The following is a 26176-nucleotide window of genomic DNA, read 5'->3' as shown; positions in this document are numbered from 1 at the left end:
TAAAAGCAATAAGTTGAAACTTAATTGGGTTAAATGACTCTAAAATCCAACTCTTGTTATTTCCGTCTTGTAATGTGTTTTATTTTTCTAGCACCTTGTTAATTGATAAAATTTCAATGGTTCCAAAAAGTAAGTTACATTAGGACAGAAGAGCATAATGCAATTGATCTAAAACAACTTCTTTCAAATCCATGAAACAAGAAACGATTTGAAAGTAAAGGATGGTCAATTGAGTTTGTTTAAATTTGTGGGATTTTAGGTGTTAATTTGAAGGAAAATCTATATAAAAATCTCAAATTTATGATTTAGCCATAAATTAAATTTATTAATGCAAAATGACAATAGCAGGTTTCCTTTTTCCTTTCTTTTTGTTAATAAAATTTAATTTATGACTACATTATAAATTGGTTCAAAACTTTAAGGCTTTTCTGGAGATTTCTTAAAATGAATCTCAAACTTATACGTTTCCTAGTAAATTATATATATAAAAAATATAAATAATAACTAAGTGATAAAAATATCTCTTTATTTGTAAAAATGTTTGTAATATAAACACATACCATAAATTTTGTTGTCCACTTGCCTATAAGTTGAACCACATAAATAATAATAATAATACAATATGGTGTTGTCATTTAGCCAAAATTTGAAGCATTAGTTTTCACATGATTAAATTCGAAAATTGACATTGCTTTGATGATTCCTTTAATATTTAGGCAACAATTAAGAGGGTGGATTGAAATTTTGCATATTTATTACTATCTTATACCAATTTTAAATTTTTTCTAGATATATACAAGGGGTTTTGAGTTTTGAAAATAGTATTTCTAGATATTTTTGGGATATTCTTTATATTAATGGGTAAAAGTTGCAACGATTTCCCTCAGGTTTTGTATCAATTCGATTCTACCCTAATCTTTTAGAATGTAAGAATCCACCACTACCTTTCGAGGTTTTTTTTTTTTTTTTTTTTTTCATAAATTTGAGTTACAAATTAACCTTCTTTGACCCTAGGCAGTACCATCTCATCCATAACATCAAGTCTAATATTATCAAATATTACACAACAAAAGCAAAAAACTTCTATACACAATAAAATGCATATATATATATATATATATATATATATATATATATATATATATATATATATATATATATATATATATATATATATATATATATATATTACTCAAAATACATTCAAACTCAAATCAAAAAGAGAAAAAAGAGCATCATCATTGACCTAGCTATCATTCTTTATAACAAAATTTTAGTTATAGGGTTGAGATTACCTACAGAAATGGAGATGTCATTCAGAACTCACCACCAACCTTTTATCAAGAACAACTAAACATGTCTATAGAAGTATGCATAAGTCTAAATTTTTTTTTCTTTTAAAATGACAAACACCCCCCACCTCACCCCTCTAATCTACTGAACTTGAAGTAGTTTAAGGAAACCGTTTACATCATTTATCATTTTTGTAGGATCAATTGCCCGTCGATCAGTGAGTCAATTGGGTTGATCCTTAATTGAGTTCAAATTCTTGGTCAACTGACTTTTAAAAATCATTGGTTGGTGGACTCATTGCTTTTATTTTTATTATGCATAATCCCTCGTTTGAATTGTATTATAAGGCAAATGTATGTTTGTATAGTTATTCGACCAAAAACATAGTTTTTACATTTTTTTTTGTTCTTGGAACAATTTTGTCGAATCCTAATTAACCCAAGGAACAATTTTGACCCTAAATCAGTCTTAGCATGATGATAATATTTTTTTCACACACCCCTTAATCTACTTCTAATTCTATATTTTCATAAACAGGTAAGACTTGAACCCTTATTGGTTGGGAGAAGGAAATATCAAAATTTTGTCATTATTGTAAACTTCAGGGTCTAATGGTGTAACTTACATTCTCACATGAAGTCAGCCATTTGACCAAATGCCATCATGCTAAGAAGTTAAATGTTCGATTTCCGTTTTGTAGAAGAAAAGCTTTGACAGTTGGAAGGCAGCAGTCCCCCCACCTCTTCACACCACAAACACACACAAACACACACAAATCGTTTTCCGAGGCTACACTTCTCTATGTGCGTACATATATAGACTTCCCAAAGTAAATCAAATTCCCAATAGCATAAATAATAGCTCATCTATATTTTAGCCAACTCTTTCGTTAGCGTCTGTGAGTAATAAATCTTTCACAGGTTTTATCGCCGCTTCGATAAAAGAATCTTCCTTCCTTATTCCTTAAGAGTCCACGCACTCTGTTTTTTTATTCACATGCTCTGTTTCTGAAATCGATCATCAATGGGGTTTCTTGGCATTTTCTTGGGAATCATTGGTGTCGGAATTGGGATTGTTATTGGTCTTGTTCTTGGGTTTTACTTGTTTATCTATTCCGACCCCCAAAACGAACCCTTCGAGGTAATCTGTAATCTTTAATTTCTGTAATTTCTTACTTGCATGTCAATACTGAATGTTGGATGTTTCAAGAAAAGTTTGAATTTGTGTCATTTGGGTTGTTCATCGTTTTGAATAGTTTGTCCCGATTCTTGATTCAATTTTGATGCATTTAATTAATCAAATGGGTACATTTGATTTTGTGCTAGTTTTAATAGCAGTTTCTTGTTCCCTGATTGTTGCTGCGATGATTTAAATACTAATTAATTAATTAATTAATATTTTATTATGGAAGAACTGCAAAGAGCAAACGATGAATGATTTAAAGATTTGTGTTAATTCAATTTTCACCTGTAATTCCTTTTTTTTAATCTTATTTCATGATTTTTTTCTTGAAACTTACAGTGGATGTGATTGATAGATAGTGACAAATTAGTAGTTGTTATCTAGGTTTTCACTTTTGGGGGTTTTCTCGATAATCTTTGAATTTTTGTTCAATGCTCATATGCTAATAAATTTACAATCTTTAATTTTAAATTTTATTGATTTGATACTTTTTTAGGTTTATGCTATTATGGTATATTTATCCGATAATTAGCTTTTTTTTTTTTTTGGTTTTTTGTTGATAATCTTTGATGTAAGCACACAAGAGCTAACGATTCTTTGAAATTCTCTGGTCTTTTTTGGGACGTATTTAAGCTTTATTTTATGTAAAGTGGTCACCTTTATTTACTTTTGAACTTTTGTTTATCCTTTCTGTTCTTTTATGTGATTCTCGTTAAATCATTATTTTAATCTTTGATATAATATTTATTGATTTAGTAACTATTGGTGTTGTGATAACTTGTAGGCTTCTAACAAGTAACACTTGTTTTCCTTGTTGAAAAACCGTCTTATTAGCTGTTTTGTTTTTTTTTTCCAACCTAATATTTTTCATAATTTCATGGTTTGACTTATGGTTAATATATCCAACATAAAGTTCATATTAACTAATTATAATGCATTTTTAATGATTTTGCTACTTCAGGATCCAATTGTGAAGCCAATTTCTGAACTTGATACAACTAGTTTACAAGATTTAGTGCCCGAGATTCCTCTATGGTTGAAGAATCCCGATTATGATCGTGTAAGTATTTCAAAAACTATCTTTTTGATTCTTTAACTTATTCTTTTATCAACCCCTGAGCTGATCGATACACCTCAAAGCATAATGTGAGATTTAAATCAGGTATATAGTGGGACCCACTGGCTATAAGGAGTCCAAACCACATTCAGACAATAACCCTTGACTATTTCTGTCAGTATATCGTTTCTTGTTTCTTTAACTTGCCTTGTTTACAGGTTGATTGGCTGAATACATTTCTTTTGAACATGTGGCCTTATCTTGACAAGGTACATTGTAAGAAAACAAAAAATCTATAAAGTTTTATTTATTTTTTTATTCTTTCGGGGAGAAAAGTGTCCAAAATGTTAAATTTCAGGCAATTTGTGCTGCGATAAGGCAAACAACAGAACCAATAGTGGCTGATTATGTTGGGCAAGGGCATCGCCCTATAGAGGCAATTACTTTTGAGACCTTAAGCCTCGGGACCCTTCCTCCTATAGTTCAAGGTAAATTCTTGATCTGATTGTGAATTTATGATGTGGTAAATGACGATTATGCCCCTCGTATATTATTTGTTGTGCTAGGTATTAAAGTTTATGAGACAAATGAGAACCAACTAGTAATGGAACCGGCGATTAAATGGGCTGGAAATCCGAATATAGTCATAGTTGTGAAGATATCGTTTTTGCGCATCAAGATTCAGGTATGACAATGTGGTAAATGACAATTATGCCCCTTTTGGTTATAGAATTCTGATTGTGAATTTGTGGTTGGTTTTTAGTTGGTGGATTTACAAGTGTTTGCGGTTCCAAGGGTGACTTTGAAGCCTCTTGTCTCGGCTTTTCCATGCTTTGCTAATGTCGTTGTATCTTTGTTGGAGAAGGTACAGTTTAGGTAGTGTTTGGTATGATGGAATCACAGGAGAATGGAACGGAATGGTTCATTCCATTTCACGTGATGGAATGGAATAGACCGTTTAATTTCTTAGGCGACGGTGTTTTTTTTAATTCCATTCATTAGTCATTAGTCATTACATTCCATTTAACCAAATAGCGACTTAATAATTTGATACTTACAGTTCTTTTATCACCTTGTTTTATTGGATTTATTTATATGTATCTAATTCTAATCCTTTTTTTTAAAGCCACATGTGGACTTTGGGCTGAAGGTACTAGGAGGAGATGTTATGTCTATCCCTGGCCTATATCCACTAGTTCAGGTTTATATTTTCTCCATTTCTCTTCCAATTAATTAAAACTTACAAGATTAAACAATCTCAAACTTTTGTCTGGTTTTTCAGGATATTATTAAAAAAGAAGTCGCAAAACTCTACCTTTGGCCACAAACTCTTCAAATACCCATTCTTGATTCTTCTCTGTAAGTCAATCAAACGTTTTAATCTTTGAACATTTGTTAAATACCTAAACTACCCTTTAAAGAAAGACAAACAAAGGGGGAAAATTGGTAAATTTCTCACAATATTTTCTGGTCAGTGGTGCTGTGAAAAAGCCTGTTGGAGTGTTACATGTGAAAGTGATACGGGCAACGAAGCTGATGAAGATGGACATATTGGGACTTTCCGATCCATATGTAAAGCTTAAATTAAGTGGAGAAATGTTACCTTCCAAAAAAACAACAATCAAGAAAAAGACATTAAATCCAGTGTGGAATGAGACCTTCAAGCTTGTAGTCAAGGACCCTCAAGCTCAAACCCTTCAAGTTAATGTCTTTGATTGGGACAAGGTAAAATGACCAAAACACCCTTGGGTAGAAATGCAACCAAAGCACTCTTTGTTAGAAATGTGATGATATCTGTTCTTTGTTCTTTAGGTAGGGAGCCATGATAGGTTGGGGATGCAAGTGGTGCCTTTGAAGATACTACAACCAAACGAGACAAAAGAACTAACCCTTGATCTATTGAAGAACACCAACGTAACAGATCCACTGAAGAAACAACAGAGAGGGCAGATTATGTTGGAGGTGACTTATGCGCCATTCAGGGAGGATAGTGATGTAGTAGTAACCGGGACCCTCAATACGCCGACTAAGAAAGAGAATGGTGCAGGGTTCGGCGGCGAAACCCCAATTGGTGCCGGCGTACTTTTGGTGACTGTGCAAGGAGCTGAAGATGTTGAAGGAGAGCATCACAACAATCCATACGCCGTGATAATATTTAGAGGAGAAACAAAGAAAACAAAGGTCAATTGAGAGTTCTTTCATACCAATTCTGAAGTTGAAATCGCATTCTTTGCCCTAATGATAGTAATGATCTTCAACTTTTCATAACAGATTATTAGAAAAACTCGAGATCCGAAGTGGAATGAAGAGTTTCAGTTTATGCTTGAAGAACCTCCGATAAATGACAAGATCCACATCCAGATTATGAGCAAGAGAACGCGAATGAGTTTCTATGCAAAGGTTTTCTGCTCTTAATTTACTAATTTCATGAATTTCATAGTTTTAAACTACCGATTTGAATGATGTGCAGGAATCACTAGGACATGTGGTGATAAACCTTGCTGATGTAGTGTACAATGGGCGGATAAACAATAAGTTTCATCTCATAGATTCGAAGAACGGCCTGGTACATGTCGAGCTCCGGTGGAGAGAAACTTGATGTTACTCGATGATGGCGGAGTCAAAATCGGGAGTGATATAGTCAACGTGATATACTTTTGAGTTTTTTTGAAATAGTGTTTAAGTTGATGAGATGTGAATTAGTTCTATACATATTGGAAAAATAGATATATATATATATATATATATATATATATATATATATATATATATATATATATATATATATATAACTGGAATTGGTTAAGATCTGAAATTCTGAATTCATTTTGCGATATACTTGGATTCATGGTGCTAATTTTCAAAAAAAATAAAAATAAAGATAATGTAATTTTTTTAGAACGGCAGCAAACTTTTGACATGGGCCACAAATCTTAGGAATAAGTGAAAAAAGCCCAATTTTGAAAATTTGGGTTACGAGGTTATCTGCATCTATTCTTGATGTTTTCCAAAGTCTCAAAAGTGAGAATACACATTCATTTCCATAGGTTCTCCTCCACATATCTCCTTCTCCGATCCCCTTTTTCTTCTATCGTGGGCTTGGTTGTATTAGTTTAGCTTTATCACCACACTTAAGAGGAGCACGGGAAGCCCGTTGCTCATTGAGTAGCAATGACAGACAGGCCCGAATCTAAGCGGGTGTGCGGCTGCACATGGCCCTTAAGTTATATAAAATTATCTATTTTACTAACGTGTTTTTATTTTGATCATTATTATAAATATTATAGTAGTATTAATGAATTTTGGTTATAAGCAAACAAATTAAGAGCCTATTTTTTAGTTTTTGCACAAGGCCGAAAATCAACAAACCGAACCTGTTAGGAGTTTGCCGGTGGAATGGAGGATCGGAGAAGTGGCATTGTTGTATTTTGCTTTCCAAAATCTGGTTTCTAACCTGTTCAACTGGTCTGATTTTTACTAAACTACTCGGTTTAGACTTATTCAATTTCAAACGGTTTTGTGACCGACTGAACTGGAGTACTCATCGGTCCCAATGGGTCGATACAAACCAGTTTTCAAAACATGCTTTTTGAGGTATTTGTTTGGATTAATGATTTATAAATGCAATAAGTTTTATCTTATAGTCATGTAAGTTATGTTCACACGACAATTAAACATTTTTTTCGTATATATTTATTCATTTATACTTTTTCATACACATATAACCACTAAGGGTATGTTTAGCACGCCACAACTAGCTTATTTTTCGAGTTTTTTTATGTTGTCGTGTTTGGTAAGCCAAAAAGTAGCTTATAAGCTAGCTTTTTGAAAAACTACTTAGACTAGCTTTTTAGGAGCTTTTTTAAAATTTTCCAAATACACCCCTTAATTAGTTATAGAAAGACATATCCTTACATGTCCTTTTATGTAATTTTATATATTTCAGCTAGTTTTAACAAACATAATTTTTTATCAGCTAGTTTTTTATTTAACAACTAGCTTTTCAGCCAACAACTAGCTTTTCAGCTAGTACGCCAAACATAGCCTAATATGTGAAAAAAATTAATCGTGATATATACCAAAAAATATAAGTTTAATGATCATATATATCAAAAACATAAATGACTAAATATATACATATAATAAAGTTTATTACAATTATAAGTCATTAAAATGATTTGTTTTCTTCTAGAGTTATAGAGTGTTGTATCACACCTCTTATTTTTTGTATGTCTCCTCAACATCACTCAATTTTCTCTCACTTTTCTTTTCATCTAAGAAATGCTCATCTTTCACCGTTTTAAATGGTCTGAGGAAGTGTGAGGTGTGTAACTGCATATTACACATGTCATCAAGGGGGTCGATTTTTTATATAAACGAATATTTTCATTGGAAATCTGCTGTTAATTTGTCATCAATTCGTCCCTAACTTGTTGCCAATTAGCCGCTAATCCGTTGGAAGGTGGCTTCTATCGTTCGTGGTTCGTGGTTCTGATCACCGTAATTGAAGGTTTTTTTTCCTAATCAATAATATAACTAACAACGGTCTATTAACTGTCGATAAATCGTAATATTAATAAATTTTGTAGACATTTATGCAATACAAGTGGAAAACGCAAAGAGATGGAGTATAGAGAGAGGGTGTGGTATAAGCATTGGGCGTGTATGGGTTGGTGTTAGGTGGGGATCAAAATGTGGTAGTGCATAGTCTTTAAGAGACAGGGCTAGATATAGAGATGAAGAAAGGTTAGTTCTTTCACCAATCTCAAAATTTTACTCATGGTTGTTTTTGTTTTGATTTTACCTCGTGTTGGATGCTTATTGTTGGAACTTTAGAGAAAAAGAGATGAAAATGGTTGGGATGAGTTGGGTTGGATAAGTGTGGTCCTATCTTATTAAATATATTTTTGGTAAATGAAACATGTCTATAGTTTTTTGCCATAATTTTTGTCCACGCCCAAATTTGCAAATTTATTTAGTAGATGATTCAAAACTAACTGATAGTCCGTAGTTGAAAGTTGTTATTTCGAAGTTGATATATATTTGAAAGTTGTGATTTGTATTTTTGTTAAAATATTTACCAAAAAAAAGTTTAAAAATTTTAAGTTACGTAAAATCAACATAAAAAACTCACAAAACTATTTTCTATTTTTTTAGATTTTTTTTTTCAAAGCAAAAAAGTACACTCGTACCTTAAAATAATATTTTAAAAACTCATTTTTCAACTAAAATTCAAAATATCTAGAAGAGAAACTTTCTTTTCTTTGAAAATATCTTAAAGTCCTCAGGAACTTTCTTTGAAAATCTGCTAAAACCTCTCCTATAAAGCCAAATAACCTTTATTACTATATACCCCCAACGACCTCAACACTGGTCTCGATCAAATCGACTACTTTTCTCCACAACCTGAACTCACATTCATCCATATCAAGATCCGAACGAATTACAAGATAATTCACTCAAAATGATAATCGATATAGTGATGCAAGTTGCTCTAATTCTCATCACCCTCTTCATGTTCCTATGGATGCAAAAGATCCCTCAAAATCTCTTCACCAAATTCCGTTACAGAAACCGATCCAGCTACTCCGCCAAGCGTCACTTCATCATCGGCGCTCAGCTATTGGCTAAATCCAGATCTACCAAAGACCGATCGTCCGCCGTTAAACTAGCCAAAACCGCCGCCGAAGAAGCTGACAAATCCATCGCTCTCGATCCAAAGGACGCCGCGTCACACATACTCAAAGCCCTAGCTCTCGATGTGCAAGGTTTTGGCACATCGGCTTTGGAAGCGCTGGATGTCGCGCTGTCGCCGTTGACGTCGAAGTCGTTGAGCAGCGAAGAGAGAGGAGATGCGTTGTTGAAGAGGGCAGAGATCAAAATTAAGGGTAGTAAGAGAGGGCTAGTTGACTCAGCGATTGATGATCTGCAGCAATCAGTGAAGTTGAAAGGGGATAAAGCGACGGCGTTTCGGTTGTTGGGAGAGTGTTATGAGAAGAAAGAAATGAAGGAGGAAGCGGTGGAGGCGTATGAAGGTGCACTCAAGGTTGACCCCAAGTGTACTCCGGCTCAAGATGCATTGAATCGATTGGGTTCAAGTTCAATTTCAACACAGTGAGATCTAACAAGTAGGGACAAAAATTCGTACTTTTTATCTTCCATTTTATTATATAAATGCTTATTTTTCTTTTCAATCAAATGACAGCCGAAAGAACACACAATATTCAGCCACGAATCTCATCTTTTCGTGCACTCTATCTAAGTTAATTCCTTTGCTATTGTATACTCTTGAAAATCTTTCTGATAAAGGAGTAGGCTTCTTATATATATACATGTGGGAAATGGTAATTGAAGAATAGTTGTTAATTGAACTGATTTAGGCAGTTGTCATAGTTTTTTTTATGGATTTTTGAGAAATAGTCTATTACATATTTGTTACAGTATGTATTTATTATAATCATCTAACATTTTGTTTACAAAACATGTGTATAGATGGAGGCATCAACTCGTATCTTATCATATTTAATATACATGAAATTATATTACAAATGACTCTAATTTCTATCATTTAATTATCATCAACCTTTTAATAATATTTCGTGTGATGACATGTTACCCCATCTTCTGAAATGGGATTGATTGATTCCAAAAAAAAAAAAAAAAAAATTACGAAATCAAGCATTAGAGTAAAAACCAGTTTTAAAAGTTGTTAATCCCCCAAAACGGATCCAATTAGAAGTATGAGATATCAACTCATTCAGCGATAGGTTTGTTAAGAATTTAATGCTTCAATTGAAAGGACCTGGTAGCCACAAATAAAATTGCGCTGCTTCGTCAGATAGGAATATTGAAAATGTATGGGTAGGATGAGTAATTGTTGCAGATAGCTTGTGGCTGTAAATGTTGAAATGTTTATTGGAGAAATGTGTCTTTTGCAATCAGATATTAATTGCAGTACCTTTAGATTAAGGGGTCCCAAATTTATCAAAAACACACCCTTTACTTCATTTACTTTTACTTAATATATTTTAATTATTATACTAATAATTAAAAATACCTTTTAATAATTACTTCATTTACTTTTACTTAATATATTTTAATTATTCATTTACTTTCACTTAATATATATTAATAAATATCTATAATTCTATACTATTATTTAATAAAAGCAATTGAAAATTACTTGAAACCCAACCCATTTTTTCTTTTAACCCTTAAAACCCTAGCAAAGTTTAAAAACTATATTTTTCTATCTTTTCTCTCGAGGAAGATCATCACAACACCATCAAATACCACCTCAACCATCAGACCATCGTGGTCAGCAGTCCACCATTGGCATTAGACTGTCGGAATACTAACGTCACCGGACCAACTTCGTCACTGTCATCAGACTGTCGGAACACCAACGTCATCGAACCAACGCCACCACTGTCATCAGAGTGTCGGAACACCAACATCACCATGCAACTCAAGCCACTTGTCGGCATTTGGTTTCGCGTTCTCTCTCTCTCTCTCTCACTCTCTTTCTATTTCTAGTTTTTGTTTTCCTCCGGTGGTTCCCGGGTGTAGGTTTCTGACGGCAGTGATAGTATACGTCAGGTGGATGGTTGAAGTCGACGGTCTCTCTCTCTCTCATGGTAATTTTCGGCAATTTGATTTCAACGGCGATGATTGTTGCTGCCGGTGGTGATTGTGTCCATCAGTTGTGATGGTTAATGTTGACAGTAATGGATGTCTTTTCGAATAACTGAACTCTAATGTATAGTGAGGTTCTGATGTAAACAAAAAATATTAAGTTAACTTAAAATATTATCACATTTAAAGAAAAAACAATTCACATTTACAATGATTTCAGTTTTCAATGTTATTCAAGATCTGAGAGTTAAAAAATAGGATGGTTTTTTTGGTAGAAAAGAATCGACTTAAAAAAGAGGTGTTAATGGTGTTTATTTAGTAGCATCCTAGATTAAAAAGTTTTTTTTAATAGACGGATTTACATACACATGAGTCACTATACGCTAAGTCCAACCCATCAGATTCTCTTTAACTATTAGCAAACCTACACATAATTGGTGTTTTTTCCAAAACATAGATCTCCGACAACTGAATCTAAACAATTATTTTCTTTGAAAATTGCATTCTACATGTTCTCTATATGAACAATTACTACTTGAACAGCTGGATGACGTCGTGTATTCAAAAATTTAGAAGGCATGAAAATTTAGAAGTCTCCATGCCGCTTCATGAGGGCAAATGTAACGATTGTCTACAGAACTTTGAATTTCATTTACATGGAATGTAGTTGAACTACTACATTGAACATTTTTCTCTTATTTATGAATAACAAATGTTCTACATTCTACACCTTCCAACTACAATAGTAGGTTAAATTCACATTGTGAATGCTAAGAACTGAAATATTTACATTTTAAATTCATTGCGAATCTGGTCAGATCAAATTGATTTTTTATATATCAATATTGATGTTTATTTATAGAAGACAAAAAGTTGAACATTTTTATATATTTAGTTTTTTTTTCTTGGATAAAAAAAATAAACCTAAATATTGGAAAAAAAACAACAAAAGCAAGTGAGGTTTTTTTTTAATTTTATTTTTTATATATCAATATGGATATCTATAGAAAGATGATAAAAATTATGAATTTTGATATATTTTCGATAAAAAACATGACCTAAAAAAATAAACGAAAAAACGAAGTGATTTTTTTTGGTATAAGGTGCATTCATGTCCAATATATAAATCTACAGTCCTTCTCTTGGGCATTGATCGTCATAATATTTTATGTTCACGATTGGTTCCTTGTTAATAATGGTTTTCTATTGAACTATATATATATATATATATATATATATATATATATATATATATATATATATATATATTAGTCGTGTACCCGCGCAAAGCGGCGGCGGCGAATAGTTTCCGAGCGATGATTAATTCATTTTGGTGTTTAGTTTTCTTACGGATATCAGATCAAACCATAAAGTCATTACGTCAAACAATCTATGCTTAAACTTAAGATGCCAAATAATTGAAATCACACAAATAAGCACACACATCGATGACCAAATATAGGCAAAATCACATGTAAGTTGGGAGTGGAACAAATTAGTATCATTGAAGGTCAACATCATGGAGGGTCTCTCATGGAAGGCTTCCAATAGGGGTGGATCTATCTAAAATCGAAATCGGAAACAACTCACATTGCCGCATTTGTAAACTGGAAGTCAAGTTGGAATCGCATATGTTTATCTCATGTCCTCATGTCATGTGTCAAAAGAACACGAAAAGAACAACATTGTAAATGTAGCACAAGTACTAATAAAAAAGTACGTCGACTACATAAAGCTATTGTGCTTGTGTTCATCTAGGTCATATGGAAATTCAGAAACTCCATAGCCCACTCAGATATCGCACAAAATAGACTGGTAAATGAAATTCAATCTTTATCTTATTTATGGATAAATTCCAAAAGTACAGATAAGAAGCTATAGTGGTTGGAGTGGTGTTGTGATCCAAAAGTAGAAATTAAACAGTTGTAGATCGACATAATGGGGTTTGGGGCGTTGGGTTTGCAATGGGTGGGTATACAATATTGGTGTATCTGGTGTTATGTCTTGGTGCAACATGTGTGTGTTTGGTGTGAGTCTCAATTCACATGGTAGACATCATATAGGGTGGTTGTTGCGTCTTGATATTTCTTTCTAGTGTCCTTCATGTGATTGGGGGGGGGGGGGGGGGGGGGGGGGTAGGGGTGTGATATTGGTGTGTGTGAGTTTTCTTCTATGGTTTTGCTTGTTAATTCTAGGTAAGTCCTACAGCTTATTTAATATTTATCATGGGTGGAGAAATCTCAAAATGATATTGTTGATGCTCCACCTTCATGTGGTTCGGACATTATGCCCTTGTCATTGACAATTTTTATCCTTAGCCTTGTTGACCATCTTTCCCTTGACGATGCAAACTGAGATTCAGGGAGAGATGTGGTTTCACTGCTTATTGCAATTGGATTGTACTAATATGAATATCTTAAGACTCTAGATCGCCTTGTTGATGGTCATCTTTATTTTTTTAACGATTCTACCCCTAATCTCTAGACCTTCGTATTTGGTGTTGTGTAATTTTGCAATTTGGTGAAGCTTGAAGGAAGAATTGGCTTGAAACCATATTGTAGTTGCGTCTTGGACGTTTACACATGAGATCATGACTGGATAAATTTTACTACAACAATTTAAATGATGTTATTGGTCGAATCTACAATCTCGGTGCCCCCCAAACATGTTGAATTTACCCTTGGAGTCTTCAATCTAAATCACTGTTATTGACCACCTTGCAACATATGTCGAAATCTAGATTGTCACTGATTCTATCCAGATCATTTAGGCATTTTATATCTCTTCTAGTTTTATATGTAACGGTTTTCTCCAGCATCCGGTCATGGAATTAATTTTTTCGATTAAAAATAATAAATAATAATAATTGAAATCACGTTGCACACTGATTCGGTCATGGAATTAAAAATAAAACATTACGTGTTGGCTAATTTATAGAAATTTGCTCCAAACAATAAAAAACTATTGAATTTAATCTATTTATCAAAATGGAGATCTTACGTTTCTTGGATGTATGTTTTAATGATTTGATTGCTTTTGCATTTTTGGTTGTAATGTGTTTTCATTGGTAGAGTAAGATTATAAGACTTCATGAAAAAGAAGATATTGCAAAACATTCTTTTTTTTTGCACAAGCAAGTAAAAAAAACAAAATATGTCTTTACTCAAAAACTTCAAACACACAAACAGATAATAGGTAACAGGTAAAGACTCAACATGTTGGTTTTTTTGTTTCCCTAAATTATTGACAACCATAGACACTACACCATCTCTTTTCTCTAGAAGCCTTACCAATGAAGCTCCTTCTTTGGCTATAATAGTAGCACCACACCTTTCCATAACTTGTTAGTGTTTCAGTTTACTAACGGACAGTTCCTGCACCAGATGAGTTGAATAGCTACAAAAAAAATCAAATATAAAACTAAATGAGAGTTCAATTTTTATGAACTCTAACAAATCTCAAACATCTATATATATATCACAAATCATTTAAATTGAAGATTGAGGTATTTCTTATCTCATTTACCATTTCACACCAATTAAATATCAAAATCCCTTTTTATGGGCTTATCACTTTACCTCTTTATATTAGTTTGTATAGCAGCTGGCAATATAATCTGATATCCGGTAAAACCTCATAAGCCACATCCTAAGGTTTCATATAGCTATATTTGATTGAAGATTTGAAGCATCAGCGTAAACATCACCATTTAAAGATAGGTTGAAATGAAGATGTGAGTGTCAAGTGAGCTTCTTGGTAACTCCACCCATGTGCTACTTTCATACTTGGTAGCTCCACCTATGTCTATAGTATTAGAAAGACCAACTATTTCCTGCATTGAAAATTCAGGGAAGGTGTTAAATGTATACCAGATAGTCATGCATACATATGTGGCTAATCAATTATCATGCCAACTAAAAATGTAAACCATATGCTGCTTTTAGTATACAAAAGCATAAAAATATGTTCAACCTGATTACTATATGAATAAGTACAAATCATAATCGTGTTGCATATAAAAACATGATGTATTTGATCAAAAATGTCACAATGAGTTAATTTTCCCTTGATAGAAGCAACCAACATGGACCATCGTTATTCAATTATCACAACACTACAATTAATTATCACAGTAGTGTTGCACATCAAAACTCAAGATAAAATAAAAATCCAGTCATGTGAAGTGCAATAAAATAAGTCACCTAAAGTAATTACAACATAAAATAATATAGAAGGTGCAATTATGTCAAATACATATGAGTAGAGAATAGCCACTTACATATATTATAAAAATTAATAAATGCATGTGTAATGAAGAGATAAATAGACTGAAAGGGTACCTTAGTGGCATCAATTCGAATAGCCAGCACGCTTGCTTCCAAACAAACAACTTTTCAGTTGGGCCCCATTCAAATCTTCTATTGAGTAAGCCAGCTCTTCAAAGTTGACATTCAGGTCAACTTTTATCTTCCTTGAAAGGATCTACAAACCCACATCAATTCATCATACATAAGCTGCTAAATAATAGTAATTAAATTAAACATATGCAACACAACACAATAGTTCCAACTGCAAAGAGAAGTGGATTCCATCTCTCACTATCTCATACCTGCAAAATGTGGGTGATTGCTTATATAATTAGGTGAGAAAACTGAATTTTACAGTCATTGCTTCTTTGGTTGGGTGAGGAAACTCAAATTTACTGTCACCTGCACAAAACTAATAACTTTAACACAATGAGCATCTATTTTTTAGCATCTTTTTAAAAAAATATCACAATATAAACTACAAAAAATTGTATAAAATCATGTACTTTACCAGCCCCCAAAGAAATGGCAAAGACATAGGTAACATGTTCGTCTAGTTTTTTGGTATATGCATCATGGAATTTAACAACTATGCAGGTAAGGAATGGCTTCACCCAATTGAAAAAAGAAAAAAGAAATTGATTTCAGATAAGAAAATTATATAAATTGTTACATAATTCACCTTAGCAGCTAAAATTAATTTTTTCAAGAATCCACAATAAAATTACAGAACATGACGAATACCAAGCTTTTCCTTTAACTTTAATTCTTACTAACCTTCTACGACACCAATTTAGGTTTAGATAACAAAAATTAGGAAGTATAGATCAAGAGCAAACCCACTACTCGAAAATACCTCAATCTCAAAAGCAATCGATTAGACGATTTACTGCTAGGGTTTCAATTAGGGTTTATGAATCAAAAGAGAACATAAGGAGAACGTAAAGAGAGCAGAGATAAGATGGAAATAAGAATACAAACTAGGAATCAAAAGGCAAATATCAAACCTGGGAACACAACAAGATCATGATGAGGTAGTAGGTTGGATATTCAATGGTGGTAGTGAATACGATAAATAATGGTGATGACTATGAATTGTAGAAAGAGGAAGAGATAGACAGGTAAGATGGAAAACGATGAGGGTTAGGGTTTAGAGCAATAGAGATCAACCAGTGATGAAAATGGAGAAAGCTTAGAAGTGGAGCAACAAATCCCTCCATTCCTCCGTAATTATGGTTTTTCATTCAAATTAGTGTTGACTTTCAACTTGGAAATACCGGCAACAAAGAAGAAATTGTCGACGTCTACAGTTTTTATAGAGTGAGGGAAAGAAATTTGTTTTAGAGAGAGAGTTTGTATTTCAAATTTTGAATTTAGATGAACAAATGAAAAAGATATGCAGATGGCAGAAAGGAGAAGGGAGGAGCGGTGGTGAAAGATGAGTGTTGCTAGGGTTTATTTGAGAGAAGGGGTGGGCGTAGGCGATGGAGCAGTAGCCGAATGTTGGTTGTTCATGTAGATACCAAACAAAGAATTGAGATATATTTGCATAGATCTCAGGATTAAACATAGACTCGGTCATGGCTGATTAAAAGGGCCGAGTCAAAAAGCTAGTGAGAAAGTACTTATGCATTACTTAATTGTAATTAGTGTTAAGCATGTTGTATAACATTAAATTTAATATTATTTTATTAATAACTGTTTGTACTTTAAGCTTAGAGACTTGAACGTCTTAAAAAAATATTATTATTATATTGAATATATTTATAGAAATAATGAGATTTTTTTATAAGATAGTAAAGATATATATATATATATATATATATATATATATATATATATATATATATATATATATATATATATATATAGGCTTAGGTTATTATATACAAAATAATTATTGTGTTATTGTATGCATAAATGTAGGCCAATCATTTTACTTATTTTAAAAAAGTGATTAATACATATTATTGAAATAAATATAATCGAAAAATATCATCTAATTTAACTAGAAGGGTATTTTAGTCAATTAATATAGATTTAATAAAGGAAATTTGCATATTTTAAGGGATCATAGATTTTATTAATTTTAAAAATCCGATTTAAGGTTTTTAATCCGGACATTCTGACAGAATATGTTTGAGTATGTTCAAAAATAAAAATATTCTAGAACCATCAAATAATAAAAATATTCTTGAACGTATTTCTTGATCATAAATTTAAAAAAATTCTTGTAGAATAACAAATTCTCGAACCAGCAATTGAAGAATTAAAACAAAAATTACATTAATTCTTATAGAATATATGTAACAATTGCTAAGAATTACATTTATTGTTAAAGAATAAAACTAAAAAACTTTCAAATCGGGAAAAAAAAATCAAAATCTAACAAATACACTAATTCATTCTAAAAGAATAATGTTGCTAAGAGGCGTCATTCAAATTTCGTGGCCCGTTCTTCAAGCATCAGTTTCTGTGGAAACAAATCCAATGAATAAATTAATGAGAAAATATCCATATTCCATTCCAACATAATTGGAATTCGTGATTCCATTCTGATAGAATTGAAATTCCTTTACCAATGATTATATTAATCCAGGGCATTCTAACAGAATATGTTCATGATTATTATAAAAAACGTTTTTTTCTGATAGAATACTATAACGAAGAAATACCCTTCAGTTGAAGTATTTTAGCGAGCGCTTTGTGTGCATCAAAACAACTTTCAATTTCCTGTAAAAATTAGACAATCGGAACAAATTCTCAATTCAACAAAAATATTACACCTTGAAAGAATTAGACAATAAACCTAAACACATCCAAAATTTCTTTGATTTCTGTCAAACAATCAACCCAAACATCCATTCCGTATATTGAAATCAAATCAAATTAAACTTCATTAGTTTACAGTAAATCAGTCAAAATAAGAAGCAGAAGGAAGAAACCTGTTTGACGAGTTTAGGGGAATCTTTCTCAAAAAAAACCTGGTCCGCCATCAGAGGAGAACACCGACGATCGAAGTGAGGATGAGGGCAGGTGGTGGTTGTCGAGGCCAACAAAAATAATAACCCTAAATATTACACACTAAAATAGTGTATAGTGGTAAAGGGGTCGAATCCACGGAGATTGGTTCAATTTATAACTCTATGAAAAATCTCTTTGTAAAAATACTTGTAAAATAACAACAAAAATAAAATGGGGGGTTTTGGTGTTTTGAAATACTTGAAACAAACTAGAATTAACTATGATTTAAATAGACAATTTCAACAAAAATAAGGGTTTGGTGTAAAATCAATAAGGGAGAGATGGTTGACTTAAAGTTTCCTCACATTGACTTTTGATGAACATATCATTAGAATCCAATGGTGCAATACTTTGATTTAAATCCTTAATTTGGCTATGGTAATCCAAGGAGCTTGAGATTACCTAGACTTTTCTTAATTGTTGAAATGGCTAGAGAAGCTCATAACAATTTCCTTAGTCAAAGTCACTAATTCCAGATAGCATGTAATTAGTGAAAGTCAACTAGCATTAAGAACCAAAAAGTCACCAAATCCAAGAGGGGTCAAATGCTTTCACCACCATGTTGGAGGAAATGTTTTTATGATTGTGTGAAGCAAAAACAACACAAAAATCATTTGTTGCTTGCTAATTTGAGGATCCTTTACTTAATCAAGAAATTAGCCAACTAATCACCACAAACACATTTAAACTCATGAACTAAAACATACAAATAGTGATAAGATGTTAAAACACAAAACATTCCCATAAAGATTTAAGAACATGTTCATGGATTCTTCAACATTCAACAAATGTTCAAAGGATTAACCAAAAGTCAACCAAGATTAGTTTAGCCAAGCATGGTTAAACTCAAAGAAACAAAGTTAGAGAAAATTGTACCAAACATTAAGCAAGAATCAAGAGGTAAAAATATGATGTTCTTCAAGTGTTCTTAGCCTTCCAAAGTCTTCAAAACTCCAGAGAGAATCTCTAAAAATCGGATGTCCAAGAGTTTAGAAAAGTGGCACACCAAACTTCCTCATATAGCTCAAAACAAGAATTTCCAGAATTGCCCCTGCAGGGGGTTGCACGAACCGCGTGCTGTTGCGCGGGTGGGTTGCGCGGGTGGCCCCTGGATGTAGCATCTTTGAGGTTTGAGCCTCCATAGCTTAGCCCACTTGGCCCAGTTCGAGTCCAATCAGCTCCTAGCCCATTTTTCTTCAAGTTTTCTTCAATTTAAACCCAATTTGGCTTCTCCAAATGATCTGTAGCTTCCATAATCGTCCAATCATCAATCTCCGCATGCTCGAATATTCTCCCGCATCTTGCAATTTTAAAGTTCATTTTCTCCAAGCCTTCAAATAGTCATCAAGCTCGCTCCATGCATCAACTCCATTATCATCAATCCTATAATTCTCGACGTCCTCTAAGTCCAATAGCTTTCCATACGTCCCGAACATTCCCGCTCCGCTAGACCCGAAAACCTGCAATTATGCTCACAAGATTCGAAAGTACCCGAAATAGTCATAAAATAACAAAAAGGAAAATATGCATGGAAATTATCTAAATTATGAATGAAATATGTTAAAATAAACTATAAAAAGAAGTAAACAAAACAAACTATCAGCAGGTCCGAACTGTGCAACTCCATATCCGACTATAAGATCTAGATGATACTTGCCTGATAATTAAAAGAAAACACCTATCACAATTAATTATCATTTTATCAACATGATTCCGTCGTTTTGTTCATAAAAAACGATAAATTTATCATTTATGATAAATAGATGAAAAGAGTGAAAGTAATTAATCAAAAGCACATGTAACGACAGAGAATTTCAACCAATTTAAAACATTTTATTTTATTCAAAAACCATTAAGTTCATACATCTTGTTTTCAAAATAGTTTAAACATCAGAGTATCCCCCAAAACCATATCACATAGATCATAAAACATGAGGAGCGGTACGATCACGCCTTCGCCTTGTCACGATCTCCTGAAGCACCTGAAACAATAAACCAAAACTGTAAGCCCGAAAGCTTAGTGAGTTCCCCCAAAGTACCCATACACACATAAACATACGCATACAGCAAAGAACAACATACTATGGGTCCAATCAACCTTCCGGTTGGAATACCCCGACCCTCAACCATCGGGTTGGAATGCCTACATACTACGAGCCCAATCATCCTACCGGGATGGAATACTCTCGGCCCACAACCATCGGGTTGGAATGCCCATACACCTATACGTACAACAATAACTACTATGGGTCCAATCATCTCACAAGATGGAATACCCCAGGCCCCTCAACCATCGGGTTGGAATGCCAACATAATATGAGTCCAATCATCCTACCGGGATGGAATACTCCTGGCCCACAACCATCGGGTTGGAATGCCCCACTTCCTATACATACAGTAACTACTACTACTATTATGGGTCCAATCATCCCTCAGGATGGAATACCCCAGGCCCCTCAACCATCGGGTTGTAATGCCAACCTACTATGAGTCCAATCATCCTACCGGGATGGAATACTCCTGGCCCACAACCATCGGGTTGGAATGCCCCACACTAGAAAACATTCACACATAACATGCAACCACATAACACTCTACAGAACCAACATACTAGGTCCCTATCATCCTACCGATATGGAATACCCTCTGCTACTGCTCAACATACATAACCCACAGGTAACGTCCTACCAGCATACATAAGGCAAGACCAACTACAGGTCTATACTCATAACCACTACCCAACTACCAGGGTGTTGATCCAACAAAACTAGCCATCACTTAACTATCCACTCCTCTAGGATACTAAGCTAACAAAGCATATCCTTATATCATTACCCTATCTACCAGGGTACTAGCAAGCATATCATCACATAAGCATAACAAGCTCTAAACAACAATTCAAAGGGCCGACCTTGGTGCCTTAGACCCTTGAGTACAGTGAGGATAACTCACCTGAAATGAAGAACTGAACCACGGAAGCACACACACGAAGCACTACTCCAAACTCCAACACCTATTGCCATCAATGGACCATTGACATAAATAACCAAATACTAAAACACCCTTGAAGGTCAAAGTCAAAGTCCAAACCAAAGTCAAACTTCCTGACTGACTCTATGAAAACTCTTAGAACACGAATCAACTCGCCGAGTCACCCCAAGACTCGTCGAGTCCAACGATCTCTGAGTCTCATCCTGCTCAACTCACAGAGTCACCCCTCGACTCACTGATTCGAGGCTTAACCAGAAGAGGTTAGGGTTCCGCGACCAGACTCGCCGAGTCCAAGGAAATCTTCAACAGACTCGCCGATTTGTTCTTCCAACTCGCCGAGTCCATGCTTATGTTCATACAACTCGTCGAGTACACCCATGTGACTCGCCGAGTCTCTCCAGCTCTCAATCCAGACAGAGGCTTTTCGAGCTATGCAGGGGCTCCAATCCATAGATCCACTCTTCTACAGTCTAACCCTCACATAAAGTGGCAAACTTTACGTGAAGCCAAGGAGCTAAAGGCCCAAAACACTCTAAGGCTAGGGTTAAGGACTAGGGGGCTTCACTAACAACTCTTAGACAGGAGCTTTATGACATTTTGGACCATCACAAGCCTAGATCTGAAGTAGCAACCTCAGATTTAAGCCCCTAACTCGAAATAGCTCTCAATCATACTGAAAATGCCCCAAATCTCAAATGATAATAGATCTAGATGCAAAAGAGCCCAAGCAACAGATTATTACCTCCAATATAAGCTCCAATTGAAGTAGATCTTGGATCTACACCACTCCTTTGCAGCAAGCCTCTTGATCTTCAAGCCCCTTTCCAAGATTTTCTCCTCCAAAGCTCTATTCTCTCTATTAACTGAGGCTCACTCGATTCTAGGGTTTCTGGATCTCAAAATGGTCGAAAAGAGGATGAGGGTGGGTTATAATGTGCTTTATATAGGGCACAACCCCTGGGATTAGGGTTTTCTCTCTTCAACACCAACTCGTCGAGTCCAAGCCGCCGACTCGGCGAGTTGGCCACTTAGTCTGCGACTCAATCCCGCTCCGACTCGGCAAGTAAGAAGACATACTCGTCAATTCCCTTCTTTTAGTTACTCTTTTGGCCCTTCATTGAACTTCTGAAATTTCAGGATGTTATAGCACAACCACATTCATAAAGAAAAAGACCCGAATTTATCGTGATTCAGTTGGGATCGATTAGCAAATAAATTAATTAATACGTATCTACGAAATCAATGAACTTGTTCTTGCAAAGGCTTCGTCTAGATACGAAGATGACACGAAGTAAGTGTTGGAATAGTGTCTAAGGTTGCAACTATATTAGGCAAGTATTTGACCCGATTGTGCATGGTCCTTTTGGGTTGCCTTCACCATAGCAACTTGATAGGATGATTTATTATGAGAGAATAAATATTATTTATATATTATGAGAATAATATAAGGAATAATAATATTGTTATTTGATTAATATAAGTCATAAATTAATTAGTATTAATTTGGTGACTTAAAGAGATTAATTAAATAAGAGGGTAAAAACTGTCAATTGTTTGATAGTTACACTTTGGGCTGTAAATCCTTCTTGGATAGAGGATGGACGAATTCTAGGTCTTGGGATAGCCTCAAATTCGTCCAAGGCTTATCTTAGGTAAGGATTTGGATTGCTTTAAGGAAAGATTATCCAACTAGGGTTTAAGGGTGAAACCCTAGGAGCCTACAAGTATAAATAGACCCCTAGGGCAAGGGGAATCGGCATCTCTTCTAAAGAAAAGAAACCCTGGCCGAATCTTCCCTCTCATCTCTCTCTCAAATCATCCTCTTTGCTAGTTGGTGTTTGTAAGCCATTAGAGGAGTGACAATTGTGACTCTAGAGCTCCAAGACAACAAGATCAAACAAGAGATTCAAAGGTAAACATCTAGATCTGATTTTGTATTGTTCTTATACCTAATTAGTCATTAGAAGTCTTGGATTCAAAGCATGTTTAATTAGAGAAACCTAGATCCAAGCATTAGGGTTTGCATGTGCACATAGGAATGTTCATATGGCCAAAACCCATCAGTGGTATCAGAGCCTAGATTGGTTTCTATTAAATTGTTGCTTGTTTGTTTGAATCTTGCTTGAAAAATTCGATTTTTATGTTTCTGAGTCATGGACTCGGCGAGTCCCATTGTGGACTCGGCGAGTTGGCCTGACTCGGCGAGTCCCTTGGTGCACCCGGCGAGTCCGAGTGTCAGGAAGGGCCAGATTCGGGATTTTTTGATATTTATCTTATGGAAACTTGCCTTTATCATATTAGATCAACCCTAATCCGATTTTTTGATATATATGACTATAATCTTGATCTAATTAAATATATTTATCAACTAATAAAATATTTAATTTCCTTATGTGATAATTAATTAATTATTTTGATTAAATTGGTAATTATCTTGCAAGAAATCTTAAATAAATCAAATATGGATAATTATGGAATTAATTGTTAATTAAAATTATTTGTTATTTGATCCTCTAGTTTTTAAATGTTTAAAACTTGTCCTCAAGTTTTGAAATTTATGTTTTGAGATTAAAAGTTTTTAATTTAGAAAATTTAAATTTCAAACCCTAGAATTTTACAATTTTAAAATACAACCCTATACTAATATAATATTACAAGATTAATATATATATATATATATATATATATATATATATATATATATATATATATAACTAAATGCTAGTCTTACCGTTAGTAAGCCTCATTCACGAAGTCGGTCTATAAGGTGGGTATAAGGTTGCGGCCTATAAAATGGCGCTTAATGGGTGTACACCCACACCCACCGCTTGCTTGATCGGTGGAGGGTCGTTAGCCGAACGGGTAGGATAGGACAACCTCATCCTCTCATTAAAAGTATAATATGAAATACAAAGTAACTACATGTTTTTTTTTTAAATTTCCCAATCTTAGTTACTTTAGGAAAAGTGAATTGATGCAATCCCATGAAATTACACTTTGCACCCTTGCTAAGAAGTTAGTGGAGCGTGTGCGATTTACCGGCACACTAATTGGTTCTAAGCAAAGGTGGCAAAGGGTGATTCATTGTTTATCATAGTTCGATGGAGCGTGTGTGGTTTACCGGCACATCGAATAGGTGATCGTTACAATGATGACACCATGTGAATTTGCATGGTAATTCACACCCGCTTTGTGATCCTCGATATCCTAGTCACAAACAAGAGGGGCATATCGAGATTTAAACATGTCATTGAAAAGTTTTAATGAATCTCATCTAAATCTAGGAATTCTCAAATTCATTTAGAACTTAAAGTTAGGTTTTCATGGTGTAGAATTAGTGAATCGTCATTCACTTACCTTCAATTTGTTTGCATGTTAGATTACGACATCCCTTTTCTAATATGTAAATATTGTTGTTGGATCCTAGCCCTAATTCTTCTTATTGGGTGATAATTAAGGATTCATATTCTAATCTATCTTTGTCCTTTCTATTTGTAGATGTCGAACGCAAACAACGTTGTTGCTAGTTCATTCACATTGATGAGCCTTTGTCAAAAGGTCACTTTCGATTGGACGAACTTTAGCGAATGGATAAGATACATTCACACTATTGCTCGCTATGAGGATAAGGAGTATGTCCTCGATGAGAAGCTCGAGAAAACCAACCCTGAAATCGCTCCTCTGGCTAAAATGACCGCTTTTGAAACTCACGAGCGAGATGCAACGAAGGTACATTGCATCATGATAGCCACTATGAACTCCGAATTCCAGAAGTCCTATGAGGACATGTGTCCGTACGAGATGCATCAAGACTTATTGGAGAGATACCACCAAAGCGCGAGACAAGAGCGTTATGAGATTTTCTCTAACATGATTTCCGCTAAGATGGGTCATGGAGAGTCTCTTACCTTGCACCTGCAAAAGATGCAAAGGTATGTCGACCGTCTTCGCAAGTTGAATGTTGACTTTGGGGAAGACTTGGCGATCGACATGGTGCTTCACTCTTTGCCTCCAAGTTACAATCAATTTAGGATGACCTACCACATGAACAAAGAAGAGGTCACCCTAAGCAAGCTCCAAGTTCTCTTGAGGGTCGCTGAGAGCAACTTCAAGACAAGTCTATTGCACCAACTCCCAATCCACCCACTGCTCCTATTTTGGCTATTGGACAAGGAAGGGGAAAGAAGAGGAAGGCTTCGTCTAAGAACCATCGCAAGGTTAAGCCCCGAGATGGTGCCTCTTCTAGTGGGACCAAAGTTGATCCTGCTAAACCCTGCCCTAACCCAAAGGAGGCAGAGTGCCACCACTGCCACAAGATAGGACATTGGAAGAGAAGCTGCCCAGAGTACCTGCAAGCCATCAAGGAAGGAAAGATCAAGCCGTCTTTCGCAGGTATATACACAATTAAATCTAACGATTCATCTCATGCTATTTCTTGGGTTCTTGATACCGGTTGTGGTTACCACATTTGTTCTAATGTGCAGGGACTAAGAAGAAATAGGGATGTGGAGGCTGGAAGAATAAATCTAATCATGGGGAACAGAAGATCGCCACCTGTAACCAAGATTGGAGTGTATTCTTTAGTGCTTATGAATGGTTTAAGTTTAGATTTGAACAATTGTTGCTATTCGCCAGAAATGGCTAGAAACATCATTTCATTTCATGGTTTGTTTAGACAAGGTTTTAG

At 34.4% G+C, this 26176-nt stretch overlaps 2 protein-coding genes and 1 long non-coding RNA gene across 10 annotated transcripts; 2 read left to right on the top strand and 1 right to left on the bottom strand.

Moving 5' to 3' along the window:
- Positions 1–2003: 2003 nt before the first annotated feature.
- Positions 2004–6279, top strand: LOC145069531 (synaptotagmin-3-like). 2 transcript variants are annotated; one of them, XM_079016465.1, is made up of 12 exons: positions 2004–2433; positions 3437–3535; positions 3751–3801; positions 3891–4020; positions 4099–4217; positions 4296–4397; positions 4659–4733; positions 4815–4891; positions 5008–5257; positions 5345–5713; positions 5804–5932; positions 6003–6279. In XM_079016465.1, the coding sequence occupies exons 1-12, from the start codon at positions 2317–2319 to the stop codon at positions 6129–6131; spliced, it is 1647 nt and encodes a 548-aa protein (XP_078872591.1). In that variant the 5' UTR covers positions 2004–2316; the 3' UTR covers positions 6132–6279. The 2 variants fall into 2 exon arrangements, with proteins under 2 accessions (XP_078872591.1, XP_078872592.1); XM_079016466.1 differs by lacking the exon at positions 2004–2433 and having other exon boundaries at positions 3517–3535; positions 3751–3808; positions 6003–6278.
- Positions 6280–8869: 2590 nt separating this feature from the next.
- LOC145070315 (Tetratricopeptide repeat (TPR)-like superfamily protein) lies at positions 8870–9859 on the top strand. The gene is made up of 2 exons (XM_079017251.1): positions 8870–9660; positions 9738–9859. The coding sequence occupies exon 1, from the start codon at positions 8997–8999 to the stop codon at positions 9648–9650; it is 654 nt and encodes a 217-aa protein (XP_078873377.1). The 5' UTR covers positions 8870–8996; the 3' UTR covers positions 9651–9660; positions 9738–9859.
- Positions 9860–14305: 4446 nt separating this feature from the next.
- On the bottom strand, positions 14306–17026 carry LOC145070962 (uncharacterized). 7 transcript variants are annotated; one of them, XR_013690167.1, is made up of 6 exons: positions 16482–17026; positions 15986–16082; positions 15777–15886; positions 15508–15649; positions 14746–14999; positions 14306–14563 (listed from the first exon to the last, which is right to left on the bottom strand). It is a non-coding gene; the product is annotated as an uncharacterized LOC145070962 (long non-coding RNA). The 7 variants fall into 7 exon arrangements; XR_013690169.1 differs by having other exon boundaries at positions 15777–15876; XR_013690166.1 differs by lacking the exon at positions 15986–16082 and having other exon boundaries at positions 16331–17024.
- Between the last annotated feature and the right edge of the window lie 9150 nt (positions 17027–26176).

This window comes from Lactuca serriola, chromosome 8, assembly GCF_051521515.1.
Source record: "Lactuca serriola cultivar US96UC23 chromosome 8, Lser_US96UC23_V15, whole genome shotgun sequence".
NCBI classification, from domain to species: domain Eukaryota; kingdom Viridiplantae; phylum Streptophyta; class Magnoliopsida; order Asterales; family Asteraceae; genus Lactuca; species Lactuca serriola.
This window is presented reverse-complemented; position numbering and strand designations above follow the sequence as displayed.

What these genes read in the sequence shown, in the direction of transcription:
- LOC145069531 (XM_079016465.1), top strand. Translation starts at nt 2,317, where the DNA reads ATGGGGTTTCTTGGCATTTTCTTGGGAATCATTGGTGTCGGAATTGGG. An exon ending in CCCATTCTTGATTCTTCTCT is followed by an intron (nt 4,892 to 5,007) that starts GTAAGTCAATCA and finishes TTTTCTGGTCAG; the next exon opens with TGGTGCTGTGAAAAAGCCTG. An exon ending in GAGAAACAAAGAAAACAAAG is followed by an intron (nt 5,714 to 5,803) that starts GTCAATTGAGAG and finishes TTTTCATAACAG; the next exon opens with ATTATTAGAAAAACTCGAGA.
- LOC145070315 (XM_079017251.1), top strand. Translation starts at nt 8,997, where the DNA reads ATGATAATCGATATAGTGATGCAAGTTGCTCTAATTCTCATCACCCTC.